At 43.9% G+C, this 20,048-nt stretch overlaps 3 protein-coding genes across 4 annotated transcripts; 2 read left to right on the top strand and 1 right to left on the bottom strand.

Moving 5' to 3' along the window:
- The first annotated feature begins 934 nt into the window (after nucleotides 1–934).
- LOC139328011 (claudin-34-like) lies at nucleotides 935–1,654 on the top strand. The gene has a single exon (XM_070958119.1). It carries the CDS (start codon nucleotides 935–937, stop codon nucleotides 1,652–1,654), a length of 720 nt encoding a protein of 239 aa, XP_070814220.1.
- A 338-nt stretch (nucleotides 1,655–1,992) lies between these two features.
- Nucleotides 1,993–5,824, bottom strand: sumo1 (small ubiquitin like modifier 1). Its single transcript, XM_070958079.1, has 5 exons — nucleotides 5,701–5,824; nucleotides 5,250–5,324; nucleotides 4,721–4,798; nucleotides 4,544–4,615; nucleotides 1,993–4,411 (listed from the first exon to the last, which is right to left on the bottom strand). The coding sequence occupies exons 1-5, from the start codon at nucleotides 5,710–5,712 to the stop codon at nucleotides 4,343–4,345; spliced, it is 306 nt and encodes a 101-aa protein (XP_070814180.1). The 5' UTR covers nucleotides 5,713–5,824; the 3' UTR covers nucleotides 1,993–4,342.
- A 1,030-nt stretch (nucleotides 5,825–6,854) lies between these two features.
- On the top strand, nucleotides 6,855–17,057 carry map3k2 (mitogen-activated protein kinase kinase kinase 2). Of its 2 annotated transcripts, none has more exons than XM_070957944.1 (17): nucleotides 6,855–7,191; nucleotides 8,773–8,845; nucleotides 9,243–9,361; nucleotides 9,534–9,574; nucleotides 9,671–9,770; nucleotides 9,867–9,980; nucleotides 10,151–10,247; nucleotides 10,414–10,544; nucleotides 10,788–10,867; nucleotides 11,212–11,276; nucleotides 11,442–11,534; nucleotides 11,619–11,858; nucleotides 11,940–12,088; nucleotides 12,194–12,325; nucleotides 12,460–12,589; nucleotides 12,721–12,898; nucleotides 13,048–17,057. In XM_070957944.1, exons 2-17 carry the CDS (start codon nucleotides 8,791–8,793, stop codon nucleotides 13,265–13,267), a joined length of 1,944 nt encoding a protein of 647 aa, XP_070814045.1. In that variant the 5' UTR covers nucleotides 6,855–7,191; nucleotides 8,773–8,790; the 3' UTR covers nucleotides 13,268–17,057. The 2 variants fall into 2 exon arrangements, with proteins under 2 accessions (XP_070814045.1, XP_070814046.1); XM_070957945.1 differs by having other exon boundaries at nucleotides 10,151–10,229.
- The last annotated feature ends 2,991 nt before the right edge of the window (nucleotides 17,058–20,048 follow it).

Raw genomic sequence — 20,048 nt, forward strand, 5'->3', positions numbered from 1 at the left:
CTGCTGAAGGTTTTCAGTTTGATCACAAGGTGCTCAGTGACGCAGCACTCAGGTACGTAAATATATGTTTGATTTCAAAGTGGATTGAAGCTGAAATCTTTTAAATCTGCTCTGGTCTGATCAGCGCAGGCAGCAGCTTTATGGATTGTGCGGAAAATGACATCACTTCCTCTTGTTTCGTATTCCTTTTTCAATATTTTTGGGATTCTATTCAAGTTTCCTCTTAAGATGCTTTGAGTCGTTGAATAATAATTGCATAAGAATGAATACATTTAACTATTAAGATATTGTAATAATCAACATTTTATTCAATTTGACATGAAATAGAAAGTTTGTCTCCTCCTGGTTTCACTTGGAAACACTAATACAGTCTTAAAAACACTGTTTATTGCTGTCTGTGTATCATGAAAAGGCTAAAAACAGTTTTCTACTCCTGGAGGTGAACATAAAAATATGTAAATATTCCAGCTGATGCATAAAAAGCAGAATTATTCAGGAAAGTTTTCTCATGATACCAATTCTCAGCTTCCATCAGTCTAAGCTGCATTCGTAAAAAACTCTTTCATATATTTGATTTGAGCCACAGCCCAGAAATGAAGCCCCCAGAGCAGTGACAGCACATTCAGCCACTATTTTGAATATTTTCTGATTTTAATAACAGAGGACTCCAGTCTGCTGTGCTGCTGCACTGAAGATGTGTTCTGTCATCTCTCTTGAACACCTGTGTCTGCGTTTCCTGTAACAGGGAGCCGCAGCAGCTTGTTTGCCAGGTAACCCAGGTGACAGGAGGGTGGGTGAGCTGCAGATAGATCAGATCTCCTGCTGGATATGAGGTGTGACACCCTCCATCTGGCTCTGATCTCCTGATGAAGACCAGTCTGGGAGGGATCAGGACTTCCTTGGTACCCTGAGGCTCCATCGTGGCTCCGCTGCTATGACCCACCTCGCTCGCACCGCCCATGCCCAGCTTATCGCCCTGTGGCTGAGCTGCATAGGCTGGACACTCACCGCCATGGCCCTTGGATTCATCCAATGGAGGGTTTGGGTGGTGTCTGACAAGGAGGTCATCAGCTCAGGGCTGGCCTGGGTGGGCATCTGGCGGGCCTGTTTCAACAGCCATGACCTGGTGACCCCTGGCTTTCTGGTCATGCACTGCCAATACATCAGCCTGACTGAGGCCTTCACGCCGCCAGAGATCGTGGCTGGTCAGGTTCTCATGCTCCTGTCTCTGCTCGTGGGGTTTTGTGGGAACGCTGGTGGGGTCTACGCCCTGAGGAACACCTACTTTGGGATGCAGAAGATGTCAGCAGCCCGTCTGGCATTCTTCACCGCTGGTGCACTGTGCACGTTGGCCGCCGTGATGTCACTCGTGCCTCTCCTGTGGAACCTGAACTCGGTGATGACCAATCAGACCATACAGTTCCCCCCTGAGTTTAAAATGCCCCAGGCTCCCAATTCTCAGCACGTGGGGAGCGGCATCGGGGTCGGGATAGTGGGCACAGTCCTGATGTTTGTCTCTGGGATAATTTTCTGCACCTACAGGACACCAGTGAGGTCACTGAGAGGACAGGTGCACCTGGACTCACCTGTGCAGTCTGGGACAGGTTCCGGGGGGAAAGATAATGCAGCATTCGAGTCTCATGAACACCTGTGATCAGTTTGTTTGGGGCTGACTCACACGCTCAATGCAACAAGTTCTTTTACTTTAAATCAACTTCTGATCAGTGATCTCTTTCCAATTTCCATCAGAGGCCGTGTGATTGATCTGATTTATGCAGGCGCTCAAAACACTCCAGCTCCTTCTCTGCTGATCATGACTCATTTCATGCTGTGGGATGAACTGAAAGACTCATCAGACTCTTCAGTGTTTATGCAGCTTTCATCTAAATCATTCGTTGATATATATGCAAATGAAGTGCCGGTTCTACACGCACGCACATTTTTGCATTCACGCAATGAAAAACATGGACTTGAAAGCTTCCTGCAGTGAATGAAGTTGTGAATGGGTCTTTATTTTTGTGTTGTTGCAACATGCTGGGTTGTATTAATATACAGTATCAGGTGTATGTTATTGCATTAGGTTTTCTTTGAGTGATTTTGATGTTTAAAAAAGTTCAAATATGCACAAATTTAATAAATTATGTTCCCATTTGATGAGTGAATTCATTTTTAATACATTCAAGCAAATGAAATTATTCATCTGTATCTTTAACAGAATCTGTGGCTACAACTCAAACCTTTAAGTACTCAATGAAATACACACGGCACTGCGTTTTCTTAAATATTTTATTCAAAAAAAGCAAAAAGCTCATCTCCAGAATTTCAAACCATCTGTATCAACGTTCCTCTAATGATAAACAGTCCCTTCACCTCACTGAGATCCGTGTTATGGCTCAAATCACAGCCCTTCCTGCCCAGGGTTTGGCTGGAGTTCACCTGAGCCGCTCACTGACGCACAAAGGAAAGATGAGAACAGGTCGAGAGAATCCAATTGAGGAAAAAATTTGACTTTTGAGGAGTTTTCAGGGTTTTTTATTGCACACACCTCTGGGAAACAGATCTGTGATCACTGAAACGCTGCTTTCATTCACTCAGAATGTGCTTAAAAATGCTTGGCCTCCTGTTTCTGGATGCTGGTAAAACATCACATGCTGCAGGACAGACATGCTTCTGAGTTCTCATCATGAGAACGTCCCAGAGGTGCAGTCTCACCATCCTGTGCAGCTGCAGACCTTTTGAGTGTTTGTGAGGAGTGAAATAACCAAACTCGCCGTTGGTTATTTCATCCTTCAGGAGTTGAGCATCTCCACCATGAAAATATCTTTGTTCCCGCTCGTCGTATCACACTATCTTCAAAGGTGACAGGTCGGGGCTGCTGATGATCTTAACCTTCTGGAGGAACTTCATACAGTACACAGATGAAGAGTTTCATTGCAAATACAAAGAGAAAAGCTTTAAAAACAAATGCTGACAGCACAGTATCACACGTCTGCCGATGACTGTCTGCAAGGTTTTTCCTGGAACACACTGCTGGAAAACAGAACCAGCCGAGCTTAAAATACTGTGTGACTGTCAGCGAGCAAAACACTTCCAGAACGGGTATTTATTTCGATATATCAATACAGAATGAATCCCTCAGATATAAATAAAAGACGACACTGGAGATACACGTGGCAGATCATTCGAACACACTAACACTGAATACAACATATACAAGTAAAGCACAACTATCTTTAAAAACGTGTTCAAAATCTCAAATATTACCCCCGCAGGTCAATTCTAAGGATTTTACAATTTCACAAGAGTGCTGTTCTTTAAACGTGGCACACAGAGGCTGTAAATGCAAAATGATTCAAATCTATAGAAGCAAAGGTCGACAAACTCCTTCTCATGATGTGCCATACTGAGGACGAGTGGCGGATGAACGACCAGTGAAGCGGCACAAACTGCCAAAGTGAAGCCTCTTCAGTCAGAGCGTTAGCCAAATGCCCTGAACGTTACACAGAAGCATGAACTGCATCTTTAACTCTGCTCCGCTCTCATGAAACACAGATTTAAAGGAATACTGCATCCAAAAATCTGTCTGACGTTATCTGCTCAGCTTTGCTTCAGCCTGCTCAGATGTGCAGGACTTAACAATCAGCTCGTTTCAAAGCCGCTACATTTTCCAGCACTCTGGGGTCAAAAGACCTTTGCTTGGAAAAATCTGAGTTGATCTGAGTTAAACCTGATTGGGCGTATTTTCAGAAAAAGGCTGCAGAGTAACTGCTACAAATCTACAAGATAAACAAGTAAATCTAAAACTTTTTAGCCCTAAAGTGCAACAGTTTGGCTTCAGATCACTAAAACTCGAGGAGGTTTGAAGACATTTCATTTATTTGTGGTTTTATCCTTTTGTGTTTGCAGGAGAAGGCTGACACAAAGCTGTGCGAGCGCGTTCACTGTGTGAGATCGTCTCATGATAAATCTACATTTCTTCCTCCGTGGGTGAACTATTCCTTTAGCGCAGACTGTTTCTCGATAGCGTTGTTTGCTTCTGCTGACAGACGGGACGAAAACCAAAGAAAAACGAGATGTTTGTTTGTGTGAATCTGGGTGTAACACTCACGTTGAACGCTGTTGCTCTGGTCAACAACATGAGCATCCCTGCACTTCAGAGAACCAGAGACCCGCTTGTCCTGCTCCTTACCTCAGTCTGTCCACCTTCCTGCCCTCACACATGGAAGCCCTGATAGAGTCAGTTTTGATCCAGATGGTTTGAAACGGAACAAAAATACATACATACATACAAAATAAAATACAAAATAAGAAAAGAAAAAAAAGATTTAGAAATGCTGGAAGTTTAATCGTTCCAAAGTCCGCCGGTCTGTTCTTGATAAACCTCGATGACGTCTTCGTCCTCCATGCCCAGCTGACACCAACACAGAACAGAGATGCCTTTTAGTGAGACAGTTAACACCTCCACAGAGAGAGAGGGGAGAGAGAGCGAGAGAGAGCGAGCGAGAGAGAGAGAGAGCGAGAGAGAGAGAGAGAGAGAGACTACCTCTTTTGGAGTTTGGTTGTCTGCGATTCTCTGTCCTTCAAACAGAAACCTTAGCGTGCTGGCTGGGACCCCCTGCAACAAACACACACACAATCAGGAAAAATGGCCCCTGCGCTCTCCACTTCCGTTCTACAGTGACAGGAAGCAGCTGGTGCGGCTCCGCCTCTTTCCTCGTACCTGTCTCTGGCTGTAAGACTCCTTCAGCTTCTTCAGATGTGTCGTCATTTTCACCTTAAAGTGGATTTCACTGCTGTCCTGTGGGCAGGAAGAGAAAGTGATGATGAAGAGCAGTGGAGGTGGTTCAAGAGGGCGACAGCGTTTTTAATGACGCCAAAAAACAACCACTGCAAGAAGCAAAAAGAAACCAACGATAGACACATCATTGACACCTGCAACAGCCAAACTTTGACAAACCTGAAGAAGCGTGTAACATTTAGCACACACATGTTGAGCTGCAACTAATGATTATTTCCATTGTTGATTAGTCTGTCGATTATTAATCAGTGAGCTGGTCTGTGAGACGTCAATCAGAGCTTCCCAAATCTAATGTCTTATTTTGTACACAACCCAAAGATATTCACATTCACAAAGCTGGAAGCTGTATTTTTTCAGTCAAAAGCTTCTCAACTGATTGACTTATCAAATAATTTGCTTCATACTGATGCAAAGCTGAGAGAGCCTCCATCATCCCTGCGCTCACACACACCTGACCGATCACTTTTAACTTGATGTACTCTCCATCCTTCTTGTCCCCCCCGTCTTGGCTGGATGGTTTTGTCTCCTAAAAAACATCAAATGAACCAAAAACTTGAGCAGCAGAACACATTTAAAAGCCCCACACATTTCAAAACAGGCCCGACGGCTGAAATCCGCCGATTTGGTCAACTCTGAAGCTCACATATCGGCATGTTTCGGTTTCAAAGAGCTGCTATTTCTTGATGTTCCGGAGCTGAACTTTGAAAATGAACTAAATGCAAAGCTAGCTGCAAAGCTAAACGGCTAAATAAGCAGTGAGTTTGGGCCTGAAGCTACATAAGCTAACTGTTAGCATATTAAATAACCAAATACGAGACAGCGGACACAAACACATTAATCAGCCCTTTTTTCAATTTCGTGCAGATTGTAAACAACAGTACTTCTTAAATTTTACATCTTACCGTATCTGACATGTTTCTCCTCTGTGGATGTTGTGAAAAATATATTAACAATAGATGACAACGTTAGCTTACAGTCGCACCACTAGCTTGATGTTATGAGAATGCTACAGCAACCGGAACTGACGTACTGAATCAGTTCCTTCAAAATAAGAATCTATCAAGATTTCTAGATTATTTTTTTTATATTTTTAGACAAACTTCGGCTCTCATAAAAAGAGAAGTCAAAACAATGCAACGTGTAAAACCGTTTAAAAATAGATACAGTATCTATCTATCTATCTATCTATCTATCTATCTATCTATCTATCTATCTATCTATCTATCTATCTATCTATCTATCTATCTATCTATCTATCTATCTATCTACATACTATTTAGAAATTGACACCTTCTTGGCACAATTTTGTATACAATCTCTTTTTCTGCATACCCACTAATGCTATAAATAGGCTATTAAAATCCTGCACAACATATATCATATATATTCACTGTTTGTTTTTTTTATTTATTCACAAATTAATTATTACTGGCTAATAAACATTTACAGTAAATATGGTTGAATGTTTGAAACTGTGAACTGATTTTGTTTCTCATCGCCTGTTTTTACAGCCTCCTGAGTGAATCACTTCTGAAAATTCAATGACTTATCAATCAGTTACTGACGGCAGGCTGCAACCCTTCTGAGCTTTGGAGGTGTGGTCGCATACATGGCCATAAAAACGGCAATCATTCATCCAAATGAACAAACATAACAATAATGCCCACTGTATATACTATGTATTTCGACAAGAAAATTGCAAGGGCTCAGTATCTATTGATGAATGCTGGTATTGGCAATAGGCCTGCATGTGCTCTGTGATAGCAAATGATATAAAATCAATCAGATGTAGTTATTGAACAGGTTTCGATGGTAATTCAGGAAACCAATACATCACAGGTTGTGTTTTTGTTGGACTCTTCCAACGAGGTTTCGGGGTTAAGACCTGTCAAGTATGCAAAAAGTAAAAATAAAATATCCGGTTAATAACTGTCAACATAAAATAAGAGAATATATAACTAGGGCTTTTCCCTACGCATGACATTCTGTGATTTTATTTTGTCAGCAAAATTTCTACACTTCCGGTAAACATTTGTTCATCACCCGTTAACTTAGTACAGCTGAGGGGCAACAGCGAGCGAAGCTATCGTCAAACCAGGCTGTAAAGTGCAACAAAATGAAAGCTGTCGACTAACTTTGCCGTTTTTGTTACCGCTCAGACACGGAGATAATTTGTTGGATAAACCATTATCTTGTCATTTTGCTGCCTGGTGAGATCCAGTGGCCTAAACTGACAGTCGTCGGGCCTCGTCGTCGTGGCCCAGCAGGACTCGAGTGAAGTTGGGAGCGGACAGCCAAACTTCTGCTTCCTTCAGCGGCTCTCCGCAGGGCCCGGGGCTCCTGTCACCGGGCCTGTGGATGAGGAAGTGAATACAAATCTAGCCAACCACCAGGTACAACGATAAAAGTGAAACCGTTTGATTTAAAGCTTTCATTTGTTCGTGTAATGGTTGCTTTTTACGGCCGTATTGTGCAGGAGAGCTTTGAATAGCTATGCGGCTAGTTAACTTTAGCATTAGCTTAGCTTGACAACTTCCCCGGCCTGACAGCTACATGGACACGGAACTCTCGGCTAGCAGTAGCAACTTAGCTTCTCCTGTCAGCTAGATATGTGTAGTTAACTGTGTGTTTTGGTTATGTTTCAAGATGCCACATCAATATGTAAGCCCATTTGGTGTAGCTCGTGATACATTGGTTAGCAACAGTTGTTAGTCAATGTTAGCTTGCGGAGCTACTCAGCTAACGCTAGCAAGTTAATATAAAGCTAATAATGTACCACAGGAGGCCATAATAGTGGCAGTGTTGTTGGTATCAACTTTGCTGTGACCAGTGACATTGGATCGCCAGCTGGTCAGCTCGACACAGTGGTTTGCAAAGGACGTTATTTGTCAGAAAATGTCCAGTGCTAAGCTAATGTTAATGTCACAGCCCACTCTCATTAACGTGATGGAATTGTAAGATTTTACGTCATTTGCAGACAGTGATCAATCGGTGATGATTACAGATTTTCATCAGCAATGTGTGATCAGCTCCTCATCAGCAGAGGCCATCTTGACTGTCCACACTTAAATTTCCAGCCTCTCTGTGCTCAGTCTCTTTATACAGAGCCTCTGTCTGACTGCTGCGTGGACATCACGTCTTCACACTAATAACTAACACGTAACAGGAATATTATGACAGCTAGAGATGATTGTGCAGAAGACAGACAGGGGAATATTTTAATTAATTACTCTTAGGCAGTGGTTAACAATCATTTTTATCATCAGTCAATGCTTGGAGCTGTAATTACTGGATACTTTGCAGGTTAAAACATACAGGTCATGATTGGAGTATGAAGTTCAGTACATTATTTGGTAGTTCATAAAGTTTTTATTAGTTTTTTTATTAGCTTAATTTCATCCAGATGCAACATTATGAAGCTTTAACATCACTGCATTAATAACATTCATCCAAAAGTATATAATGTTGCTGCTGGGGACATTTCTGTATGAGTACTTTTACTTTTGATACTGTTTGTGTATTTGTCTTCTAATACTTTAGTTGTGTTCTTCCTACCATTGCTTTTTATGAATGCTTCTTCCATTGACGGTTTTTCTAAACGAATAAGAAAATCAATCAGCTAATTGTTTGAACAGTTAATGTGGCATTTCTTTTCGCTGCATTGCGATTGGTGATCAGCAGTTTTTCTTTCTCAGTTAACGTAATAAAGGAATTATTAAATCAGAATTCTTCCTAAATTAACATGGACACTTCCAGTTGAGACAGCTTTCATGTCGATCATCTCCCCCTGCAATGGAACAGTGTTTTCCAGTGATTGTGATAATTACTTCACGTTGTGTTTTCATATCAGTATGAGCCAGCCGTGTGGAGGACAGAGGTCCTCCGGCTCAGAGTTGCTGTTCACAGATCTGCTGATCAGTCAGCGGCTTCAGGCTCTGACTTTCAGGATTGATGTTGTCCTTTTGCTGTTGCAGGAGAAAGGAATCCCTTTGATGGGAGAATCCTCTTTCCTGGCCTCCTGGGTCAATCGCTGTGCCATGATGATGGGTATGTGTGTTTTAAGATTGTCTTACTGTTTGACAGTAAGCCAGCTCGTCTTCTGTCTCACCGCACAGTAATCACTTGTGTTACATGTTGCAATGTAAGTCGTGTATGACATGTAAGTACTGCAGTACATGTTTGAACATCCTGTGGAGACAATGACATTTGTTATTGTGAAGAGTAATTTTGATGCTCATGTTGCTCACAGTTGAAATCAAATCCACCTTCAGGAAGCTTCCTTCCATCGACATGAGGAGTGTATAGTTGTACTCATGTTAACTAAACTGTAATTGGCACTCATGTTTATACATTTGGCCTTTGTAGACTGACATGTTTTGTGTTTTTTAGTGTGATGTTATGTTACAAAATCTGTTAAATGAAGTAAAATCCTGTCGTCACTCAGATGAGCAGGAGGCGCTGAACTCGATCATGCAGGACTTGGCCGAACTGCACCGCTCCAGCCGTCCTGCCATGTTCCTGGCGGACCTGGGCAAACCCAAAGCCTCCTCGCCCAAGAATCAGGTAACCACTGCAGTTCCACTGAGAGGATAGCGATTGTTGTTTGATGATGTTAAGCTGCTGCACTGCTATTTTAAAGATGAGATCAGTGGGGCAAACGATGCTGGGTGAATGAGTCATTTCTCGTCTTTCTCGTTCGTGTAAAAACTGTTGCTGAATTGAATCTTTCCAACAGAACGATGTCAGAGTGAAGTTCGAGTTCAAAGGGGAGAAGAGGTGAGGCTCCACCAGGTTCACCACTCGAATGCTGTCAGTGCAGATGTAGCTGTGCCCTGCTCACCTCTCACCTCTCACCTCTCCTCTTCTCTGCAGGATCTTGCAGTTCCCTCGACCTGTCAAGCTGGACGACCTGAGGGCGAAAGCCAAAGTGGCTTTCGGTCAGACGATGGACCTTCACTACACCAACAATGAGGTACGAGGCTGAAAGAGGTCACAGCGCCGCGTACTGATGACGAATGATGTAAAACAGCTGTGAATTTTACACCAAAGATGTTGTTTCTCCTCACAGCTGGTGATTCCACTGACCACTCAGGATGACTTGGACAAGGCTGTGGAGCTGCTGGATCGCAGCGTTCACATGAAGAGCCTGAAGATCCTCCTGGTGCTCCAGATCTCCTCTCAGGTCAGCATCTCCCAGATTCAGTCCACACCAGACGAAAAACCCCGACAGTGACTTACCCTGACCCTGAGTGTCCTACGTTTACAGAGAGGTGTTGATGACTGGATGACAGCAGCTGATTAATCCTTGATAATGACCTACAGATTGTTTGTTTCATGTGTGTCTTCCTTCAGAAATCTTCCTCCAATATGGACCTCTTGCCATCCCACGAGGAGCTGGACAACACAGGATTCAGGGTCGCTGACAAGAAGAGTATGCTGGCATTGATAGGTGAATAATGTCTCGTGGTCAGACAACTGGAAAATAGTTTTAGATTGAGCAAACTCAAGATTCAGGGTTTCCCTGAATATGATTAGAAATAAATTCCTCCTGTTACTCAAGTTTATCCATAAGACTTAAATCATAAAACCTCTCTCTTGTGACCAAACAACCTCAGGCTCCCACTCGACGGACCGCAGCTCCCCTCCTCCAGGATATATTCCCGACGCGCTCCAGCAGGTGGCGAGGAACGGCTCCTTCACCAGCATCAACAGCGAGGGAGAGTTCATTCCTGAGAGCATGGACCAGGTACCACACTGTGGACTGTGGACCACCGTGTTTATTAGACTGGAGAAGAGCCGCGACGCGTCGGGTGCTCCTGATGATTAACTTGTTATTACGACAGAGCCGAGCTGAAGTGTGTCATGTGACGACGAGGAAATGTTTATTTTGTCGTCACAAATCACACAACAAAAACATGGAGGACAGTGAACATGCGTGAGCTTTGAGAGTGATTGTCAGTGTGAGTGTTTCTCCCTGTCTTCTCCTCAGATGCTGGACCCGCTGTCCATGAGCAGTCCAGAAAACTCAGCGTCTGGAAGCTGTCCCTCTTTGGACAGCCCACTGGACAGGTCAGGACCTTTGTGTGTTATTCATACAGCAGCATCCTGAAGGGAACATAGATCCACGTTTGTGTGTTTGATTGATAAATAAATGGGGTTACCTGCAGATACTCAGATCAGATTATTGAGATTTTCCTCCAGATTAAAGATCTTGAATGCGCATTAATCTGAAGTAAATTCTACACTCTGTGATGAAAATGTTCCCTTTGGATGCTTCTTCTGTGACAGTGTGCCTCACTGTTAGAACATGGAGAACATGCACACACACAGGACATGAGACGTGCAGGAGGAACACGATGACGTGTCATTTGAAGGAAAACTGAAGTTTCTCGCTTTTGTTTCATGTTGTGCAGCGACTACCCGAAGTCCAGGATGCCCCGAGCTCAGAGCTACCCGGACAACCACCAGGACTTTCCAGGTACCTGCTGGACTAAGACACAGACGCACTGCAAAGTTGATTTAAACCCAAACCCAGAATGTTTCTCTCTGCCGTGATGTGACCTGCAGCTGCTGGGTGTCATTTCTCTTCTGTGCCTTTCTTCATAAAGAAAATGTTCTTCATCAGCCTCCTCTTCCTCTCTAGAGTACGATATCCCAGTTTTTGAGAAGTCTGGGAAAGGTGGAACGTACCCTCGACGATACGGCATTCCCTTTGGCCTTCAAGATTACAGTGACGGTGGGTCATTTTCTGTGTTTAAGTAGATAAATGTTGTTCTTTTGCACGGTTCTCACTGTGTTCACGTCCTCGACTGCTCGGCAGGGAGGAAGACCTTCCCTCGAGCCCGGCGAACGCAGGTTCACGGTTTCCGCTCGCCGGTCAGCTTCAGCCCGACCGAGCAGTCGCCCAGCACCAGCAGCGGCAGCAGCGTCTTCACCCCCGACCTGGAGGAGGCCCCGGGGCCCCCCAGGAGGCCGCGGAGGGGCAGCGACATCGAACCCAACCCCAACCCAACTGCTGCTCCAACCCTGTCCGTCATGGACATCAGCCCGCCCAGTCGCTGTGAGTTGGATGTGATTTTATTGGCCAGTGTTTTAACACGCGTGCTGTTTCATGTCCCACTGATCTGATGTTTGTGTCCAGCCCCCCGCGCCCCCACCAACTGGCGGCTCGGAAAGCTTCTGGGCCAGGGGGCCTTTGGACGGGTGTTCCTCTGTTATGACGCAGACACTGGCCGGGAACTGGCGGTCAAACAGGTCCAGTTTGACCCTGAGAGTCCAGAAACCAGCAAGGTGAGAGTGGGCTCTTCCGTGGGATTGTTTGTTATCAGTTAAAGGTGGGAAACATCAACACGACGGGAAAAGATGAACGTTGGTGATTTTTGTTGTGTCATTCAGGAGGTGAGCGCGTTAGAGTGTGAAATCCAGCTCCTGAAGAACTTGTGCCACGAGCGGATTGTCCAGTACTACGGCTGTCTGCGAGACACAATGGAGAGGACGCTGTCCATCTTCATGGAGTACATGCCCGGCGTGAGTGCTCGTGACGTGTTACTGTGCAACAAATCGCTGCCACTTGCTGAAGTCTTGTTTTTCCAGGTTTTGATATTTCAGAGTCAAAATCAGCCAGTATTTTCACACGTTTGTCATGTGTTTGTGGACTGAAGGGCTCCATTAAGGACCAGCTGAAGTCGTACGGAGCGCTGACGGAAAACGTGACGCGCCGCTACACCCGGCAGATCCTGGAGGGGGTGTCCTACCTGCACAGCAACATGATCGTCCACAGAGACATCAAAGGTGAGCTGGGTTCTGTCCTCAGCTGCCACTGGCCTTCGTCGTGTCTCTGAATGCTTCCACATGAAACGTGGTCAGGAGTGTGCGTACTGTTCAGACCTAAAGGTGGAGCTGTCGTCCTCTTCTCTGTTCAGGGGCCAACATTCTTCGTGACTCGGTGGGTAACGTGAAGCTGGGAGACTTCGGGGCCAGCCGGCGGCTGCAGACCATCTGTCTGTCAGGGACGGGCATCATGTCTGTGACCGGCACCCCCTACTGGATGAGCCCAGAAGTGATCAGCGGAGAGGGCTACGGCAGGAAGGCCGACATCTGGTGAGAACACACACGAGTCCGTAGACGTTTCACCCATCGTGGGTTTCCAGGTTTCTGCAGACCCGTCCTGATGGACTGAACAGCTGCTGCGTTTTGTCTGGCGGCGTCTGCTGAATGAAAGAGTGCCAACTGTCTGTCTTTGTCCTCAGGAGTGTTGGCTGCACCGTCGTGGAGATGTTGACACAGCGACCCCCCTGGGCTGAGTTTGAGGCCATGGCAGCCATCTTTAAGATCGCCACCCAGCCCACCAACCCGGTGCTGCCCGCCCACGTATCGGACCACTGCCGAGAGTTCCTCAAACGCATCTTTGTAGAGACCAAGCAGCGGCCGTCTGCTGATGAGCTACTGAGGCACATCTTTGTACATTAACCCCCCCCCCCCCCCCGCCCCGAACCCCTAATGCCCCCCCACCCCCGCCTGCCTGCCGAACTGCCAGATACGGCCTTACCTGACGGGGCGTCCCCGCCTCCGACCCCGCCCACTGCACCTCCATGCTGAAACGCCGTCGGACCAGGAGGAAGTGGCGTTGGGCGTGTGTGGGGGGGGGGCACGTCCCTGCCCCTCCTCTCTGGATGAGACGGCCATAAAAGATTTTCATTTGATTTTTTTTCCGCAAGTTGCACCTTAATTTCTGAGTGAGGGGTCGAGCACTTCCTCCTGAAAAACTCCTTTTTTATGTTTGTACGGTCCCTCTCTTCAAACGTTTTGGAGTGTGATCGTGTTGGTGTTGTGGACCTACAGGAGGTGACGTCTGACTCTGGAGTGGCCCCGCCCCCCGCTGACCAGACCCCAGACCCCAGAATGTAGTTACCTGCCAAAACCCAGAGCGACGGCGATGAGCTGCTATAGACGAAACGAGACCCCAGACGCAGAGAGCACTCCCTGGACACACTGTCCACCCTCGTCCCTCGTCCTCTCCGTCTCTCTCAGACCAAATGTTTTGTCTCTCTGCTTCTCTGTCTGCCTCCTCTTCCTCGCCCATCTTCGTTTTTCGCTGTGTGCCTTTTCTGTTTTGGAACGCAGTGTTGGAGCGACTCTCGAGTTCACGGATGGTCTCCGCCGTTGTTCGCTGTTGTTTGCCTCCCGGATGAACCGCCTCGGCGCCGTTCACCTAAATCCAGCTGATCTCAGTTCAGCCGTTCTTTCCGTTTCTGCCTTTTGTGTGACAGGGACTCCCGCTGATGAGCTGGAGTTCGTCACCAAACGTCCTTCAGACTTCAGAAAGTCGCCGTGCTGGTTGTCAGATGATTGTTCTTTAAACGCATCCTTTTCTCCTGCGAGGGTTCACAGATCAGACTGTCATGGCAGAGCACGCGTGAACCGTGAGGACGTCTGGTACGACGAGAGCTGAAACGATAAGCAGATTCATCTGTCAGAGCTCTTCACATCTGAATATTTGCTGTTTCTTTTCATCATCTGTGAAGGTCAGTGAAGCGTCTCTGGTTTGTTGACGGCTGGTCGAGCAAACTCTTCACTCCTCCCCCCGTTTCATTGACCAAACAGTTCATGAAGAGAATCGCTGAAGTCCTAAAATGAGCTGAGTTAGTATTTAAATCGGGAAATCAGAGCGTCGGCCTGCAGCGAGGCAAGAAGCTCACAGCTGATTGGCCGCAGGTCTGGCTGTATGACGCTGTACCACTGTTGTGGGTTTTGTTTTGAACTGCAGGGAGAACACGTGGAACCAGCGGGAACACTGACAGAAGACGCGTCTCTTTCTGGCGTTCAGCCACACTCCCGTCGTCTCTGATTGTTTTCTGGGTTTTCGGCCTCCCGTGCACTCCCACAGATTAGGCTCACGCTTAAAGACGTTCACGGCGTCTCGCTGCTTCGTTCCTGTACGACAGTCGAGCGACCGTCGCCAAATCAAAGTTAATTTGTCACTTTAGCTGAACCGCAATCGAGCGTCGTGTCCCGCTTGGTTCGCATCGTCTGTCTGTTGAGTTTGACTCTCACACAGAGGTTGTTCAAAGCCGGCTCTGTAACTATGCACCAGTACGCTGAGACTCCATCCCAGCATACAACAGCACACCTGCACACCGATGACCAGTTTAACCGGATTAATGCAGCACTCGACACCCACATTCAGTCCTTTGTGACCCAGATCGAGAAACAAATGAGCCAATCACTGCGAGCCTTCTTTGGCTGTGGCGTGGTGAGGTCAGGCTCTGTGTTTGACACAGAGGAAGTGTTGATGCGTGAGCTGCATGTTTAGTGAGATGAACTGTGAGCTCTGAACACACGCTGAAGCTTTTGTCTGGTGTGTGTGTGGTGTGATGAAGAGCCGCTTGCTTCGTAAGGTGCAATCACAAATGTTTGATTAGCCAGAAAACGTCAGCACAGGAAGCTGCTGCTGGATGTTTCACTGAGCTTATTTGTTGTTGGCGACGCTCTGAACTCCCGGACCATCAGCTTTCCACCGTGCACTTCCTTTACTTTCTCCAGAAGCAGAACTCGGAACAGGACGCGCACTGAAGCTCAAGTCCTAGACGACAGCAGCGAGAGTCCACATGGTGGATGTTTTGTTAGCAGGTTTGCATGTGTGTCCACGCTGGTCTCTGTTTGACCGTCGCGTCCTCTGACTTGACTTACTCTTTCTCTGTTCGCTCCAGCCGATGAGGACGTGACCGCGGTGGATCGACAAGCCTCTAATGGCACTTCAGACCAACGGTACGATACAGAATCCAGGGTTTAGGGTCAGGCTTTGGAAGGTCTTTGGTACAGGGTCATCAAACTACTGATCCCTCGAATCATAAAAGAATAATAATAATAATGATAATAATAATAATAATAATAATAATAATAATAATAATAATAATAATAACAATAAACACTGCTGATAGAACAGAGCACTTCTTTCCAGGAACGTCCTGTCATGCTTGCAGAATTGGTACCAGATGAAGTTCGTGCTGGAAAAGAAAAGAAATGATTGTGGCGTTGTTCTTGTTTGCTGTTGTTGTAGTTCCTGCAGAGGCCACTAGATGTTCCTAAAGAGATGTGTTTTATTGACGCTGCCTTTTCAAACAGGAGGAGTATGGCTTCTCCTCGCTGGCTTCGCTCATCCTTCTCATTGAGCCTTCGCCGCGTCACCATCTGAAACTCTTTGATTAACTGAGATGAAACATTTTTGCCACTCGGCCTCGTGTCATAAGTCATTGGTGGTTGTGTTGAGTTTGAGGCGGCTCACAGTCAGCTGTAGATGGAGATTTGGTTGGAAACACCGTCAGCACTGCTAAACTCTGATACGCACTACCATTATGCACTATCGACGATTCACCGACGCTTTCCTCGATCCCTCATCGGCTGTCGCTCAAGCAGCGCCTCAGCGACCTTTTCTTTGCACATTTTAAAGACTTTTTTATTTTTACACAAGTGTGATTGTGAGCATGCGTGTGTGCGTGTGTGCGTGTGTGTGTGTGTGTGTGTTAGCAACGACTCAATACATGAATGTAATGTCTTTTTTTACCGTCAGATGGCCTCGTTCACCACCGTGGATTAACTCTTCGGTACCAGTATTTGTCACCCGCAAATGCCAAGATACACCTGTAGTTCTCTCGTTAGTGTCTAAAGCCACTGCTGCCACTCCTGTGTGTGTGTGTGTGTGTGTGTGTGTGTGTGTGTGTGTGTGTGTGTGTGTGTGTGTGTGTGTGTGTGTGTGTGTGTGTGTGTGTGTGTGTGTGTGTGTGTGTGTGTGTGTGTGTGTGTGTGTGTGTGTGTGTGTGTGTGGACACTGCGCCCAAAATGCCTTGAGCATTCTGACTGTAGGGGGTGAGAACATTAAAATGTACAAATGTATAAAAGTATAAAATGGAAATGTACCGTTTTTAAAAAAAAAAAAAAAGAAAAGTCCACTTATATCCCACGTTTGGTCTCTGTGTATTGTAAAAGAAGCCATGTTTATAATTCTAATTGGTTTGTGACCAATACGCCTGTTTATATCAGATCTGTATATCAGTGGTACGCATAATTTTTTAATATATATTTTTTATTTTACTTTTTTTTAAATGGGAGATTTTATGCATGGTTGGGTCCTGAGAGACGCAGCGGTGCCGTTCAATGGTTGCTGTTTTTTGGCAAAAAAATTCTGGAGTATTGCGACAACTCTGTGTTCATAATTACAACAATTATGACTATGACAATGAAAACAATAAAAGATATTTATTTCACATTTAGGTGTTATCTGTGTTTCTTTATGTGAGAGTGTTTTGAAGATTTCTGCTCACAGATTAAAATTGTCTTTTTTGTGAATAGAAGACTCAGAGGTTCCGACCAATGTTTGAATTTTTTTCAGGTTTTGATCCATAAAATCTGGATTAAAGCAAATACATAAAATAAAGACGTTAAACTTTTCTTTTGATATTTTTTTAATGGAGGAAAGACAAGAACAGAGGCAATTTCTTTCATTTTAAGTCTGAGTTAAATGCTAAATCTCACACCCATAAATACAAATAATCACAAATTACACTCAGTTGACACAAGTTCAAAACTAAAGTGATAGTTTTTCTTTGACGTAACTGTGAAGAAAAGAAAATGTTATTTTTATGTCTTCACTGCAAATGTAAGCATGGAAGAGTTGACTGTCTCTACATTTCTGGTCAAATTTTCCATGAATGTTTTTAAATGTTTACACTTTTATATTTTATTTGTGAATGTGTATGTATTTTTTATATATATACATAATTGTGAACTTTAATTTTTCTTTTTTCGGTTATATTTAAAAATGAGACCGTTGTAGTTTCGCCATGTGACCACTAGATGGCTACACTAGAATTAAGCGTAAAGACAAGCACAATAGCATAGTAGTACTTCCTATCAACAATTTCAAAATAAAACCTTTAAATAGATGTAGTGACATGGCACCGTATTTACAGGAAGTACTATTATAGTACTGTGTTTGTCTTTACACTTGATCACAATTGTTTGGTGTCCTCCAGTGGCCACATCGCAGAACTACAACGGTCTAATTTCTACGTGAAACCTGAAAATAAAAGGTAATAATGCATATATATCAGTGTTTCTCAATTCCGGTCCTCGGGCCCCACTGCCCTGCATGTTTTAGATGTTTCCTGCTCCAACACACCTGATTCAAATGAGTGGCTCGTCATCAGGCCACTACAGTGCTTTGATGACGAGTTGATTGTTTGAATCAGGTGTGGTGGAGTAGGAAACATCTAAAACATGCAGGGAAGTGGGGCCCGAGGACCGGAATTGAGAAATACAGATATATATTATGATATGTAATGCATACAAATTCATAAATAAAATGTAAAAGTGCTAATAAGATTTTTAAATAGTGATGATTTGACGTAACATGTAAAGACAGACCACTCTTCCACAGTTACATTTCCAGTAAAGCCATTAAAAAATAAGGTTTTCTTCAGCTGATGCAAAGTTATTTATTATTATTCATCAGCATTTTTCAAAGATTTTGATCCAGAAGATCTGGATGGAAATAAAAATCTAAAATTAGAAATGTCACATTTTTCTTTTGATGTTTTTTTAATGGAGAAAAGACAAGAACACAGGCAATTTCTTTCATTTTAAGTCTCTTTTATCGGTTTCATTTAAAAATAAGACCGTTGTAATGCCGCTATATGACCACTAGATGGCGAATCAAGTGTAAAGACAAACACAATAGCATAGTAGTACTTCCTATCAACAATTTCAAAATAAAACCTTTAAATAGATGTAGTGACACGGCACCGCGTTTACAGGAAGTACTACTATAGTACTGTGTTTGTCTTTACACTTGATCACAATTGTTTGGTGCCCTCCAGTGGCCACATCGCGGAACTACAACGGTCTAATTTCTACGTGAAACCTGAAAATAAAAGATAAAATTGCTCATATGAAGACATTTAAAGATATATAATGCATACAAATTCATAAATAAAATGTAAAAGTGCTAATAAGATTTTTGAAAAATGATGATTTGACCAAACATGTAAAGACAGACAGCTTTTCCACAGTTACATTTCCAGTAAAGACATTAAAAATAGGGTTTTCTTCAGCTGATGCAAAGTTATTTATTATTATTTCTTCGCATTTTTCAAAGATTTTGATTCAGAAAATTTGGATGGAAATAAAAATCTAAAATAAAAAATGTTAAACTTTTCTCCTGATGTTTTTTAATGGAGAAAAGAAAGAACAAAGGGCATTTCTTTCATTTTAAGTCTGAGTTAAATGCTAAATCTCACACCCATAAATGCAAATAGTCACAAATTAGACTCAGTTGACACAAGTTCAAAACTAAAGTGATAGTTTTTCTTTGACGTAACTGTGAGCAGAAGAAAATATTATTTTTTATGTCTTCACTGCAAACGTAAGCATGGAAGAGTTGCCTGTCTCTACATTTCTGGTCAAATTTTCCATGAATTTTTAAAATGTTAATTATCACCTTTATATATTAAAAATGGATTTGTATATAAATATTTAATATATATGACTTTTAGATTTAATTTTTCGGTTTTATTTAAAAATGAGACCGTTGTAATGCCGCTATATGACCACTAGATGGCGGAATCGGGTGTAAAGACAAACACAATAGCATAGTATTACTTCCTATCACCAATTTCAAAATAAAACATTTAACTAGAGATATACTGACAGGACACGACCACTAGAGGGCGTATTTGCAAACGCTCTCATCCGTCAGCTCCGTCCCATACCAAGGCCCAACACATGATCACAGTAACAGTTGTGATCTTCTTCTCTGCCTTCACATCGGACGGAGCTGACGGGTGTAATGGCCCGTCTTCACCGCCCTCTCGGTTTAGTTTCTCAGAACCACAACTCGGAAAAGGAGTCAAGAGTCCATGAGGTATATGTTTCGTTATGTGGCCGTTTCCGTATTTACAGGGAGTACTACTATAGTACTGTGTTTGTCTTTACACTTGATCACAATTGTTTGATGCCCTCCAGTGGCCACATCGCGGAACTACAATGGTCTATTTTCTACATGAAACCTGAAAATAAAAGCTAAAATGTAAAAGTGATTAAATAGTGATGATTTGACCAAACATGTAAAGACAGACAGCTCTTCCACAGTTACATTTACAGTAAAGACATTAAAAATAAGGTTTTCTTCAGCTGATGCAAAGTTATTTATTATTATTTATTCGCATTTTTCAAAGATTTTGATTCAGAAAATCTG

The sequence above is a fragment of the Chaetodon trifascialis genome, chromosome 24 (genome assembly GCF_039877785.1).
Source record: "Chaetodon trifascialis isolate fChaTrf1 chromosome 24, fChaTrf1.hap1, whole genome shotgun sequence".
In the NCBI taxonomy this organism is placed as follows: Eukaryota; Metazoa; Chordata; class Actinopteri; order Chaetodontiformes; family Chaetodontidae; genus Chaetodon; species Chaetodon trifascialis.

Bases quoted from the DNA above. Each gene is read 5' to 3' on its own strand.
- map3k2 (XM_070957944.1), top strand. From the start codon at position 8,791: ATGGGAGAATCCTCTTTCCTGGCCTCCTGGGTCAATCGCTGTGCCATG. The intron at 9,981-10,150 runs GTCAGCATCTCC...GTCTTCCTTCAG, and splicing joins TGCTCCAGATCTCCTCTCAG to AAATCTTCCTCCAATATGGA. The intron at 12,089-12,193 runs GTGAGAGTGGGC...TGTGTCATTCAG, and splicing joins AGAGTCCAGAAACCAGCAAG to GAGGTGAGCGCGTTAGAGTG.
- sumo1 (XM_070958079.1), bottom strand. The intron at 4,799-5,249 runs GTGTGTGTGAGC...TCCTGCCCACAG, and splicing joins AGTTAAAAGTGATCGGTCAG to GACAGCAGTGAAATCCACTT. The intron at 4,412-4,543 runs GTAGTCTCTCTC...TGTTGGTGTCAG, and splicing joins ACAACCAAACTCCAAAAGAG to CTGGGCATGGAGGACGAAGA.
- LOC139328011 (XM_070958119.1), top strand. From the start codon at position 935: ATGACCCACCTCGCTCGCACCGCCCATGCCCAGCTTATCGCCCTGTGG.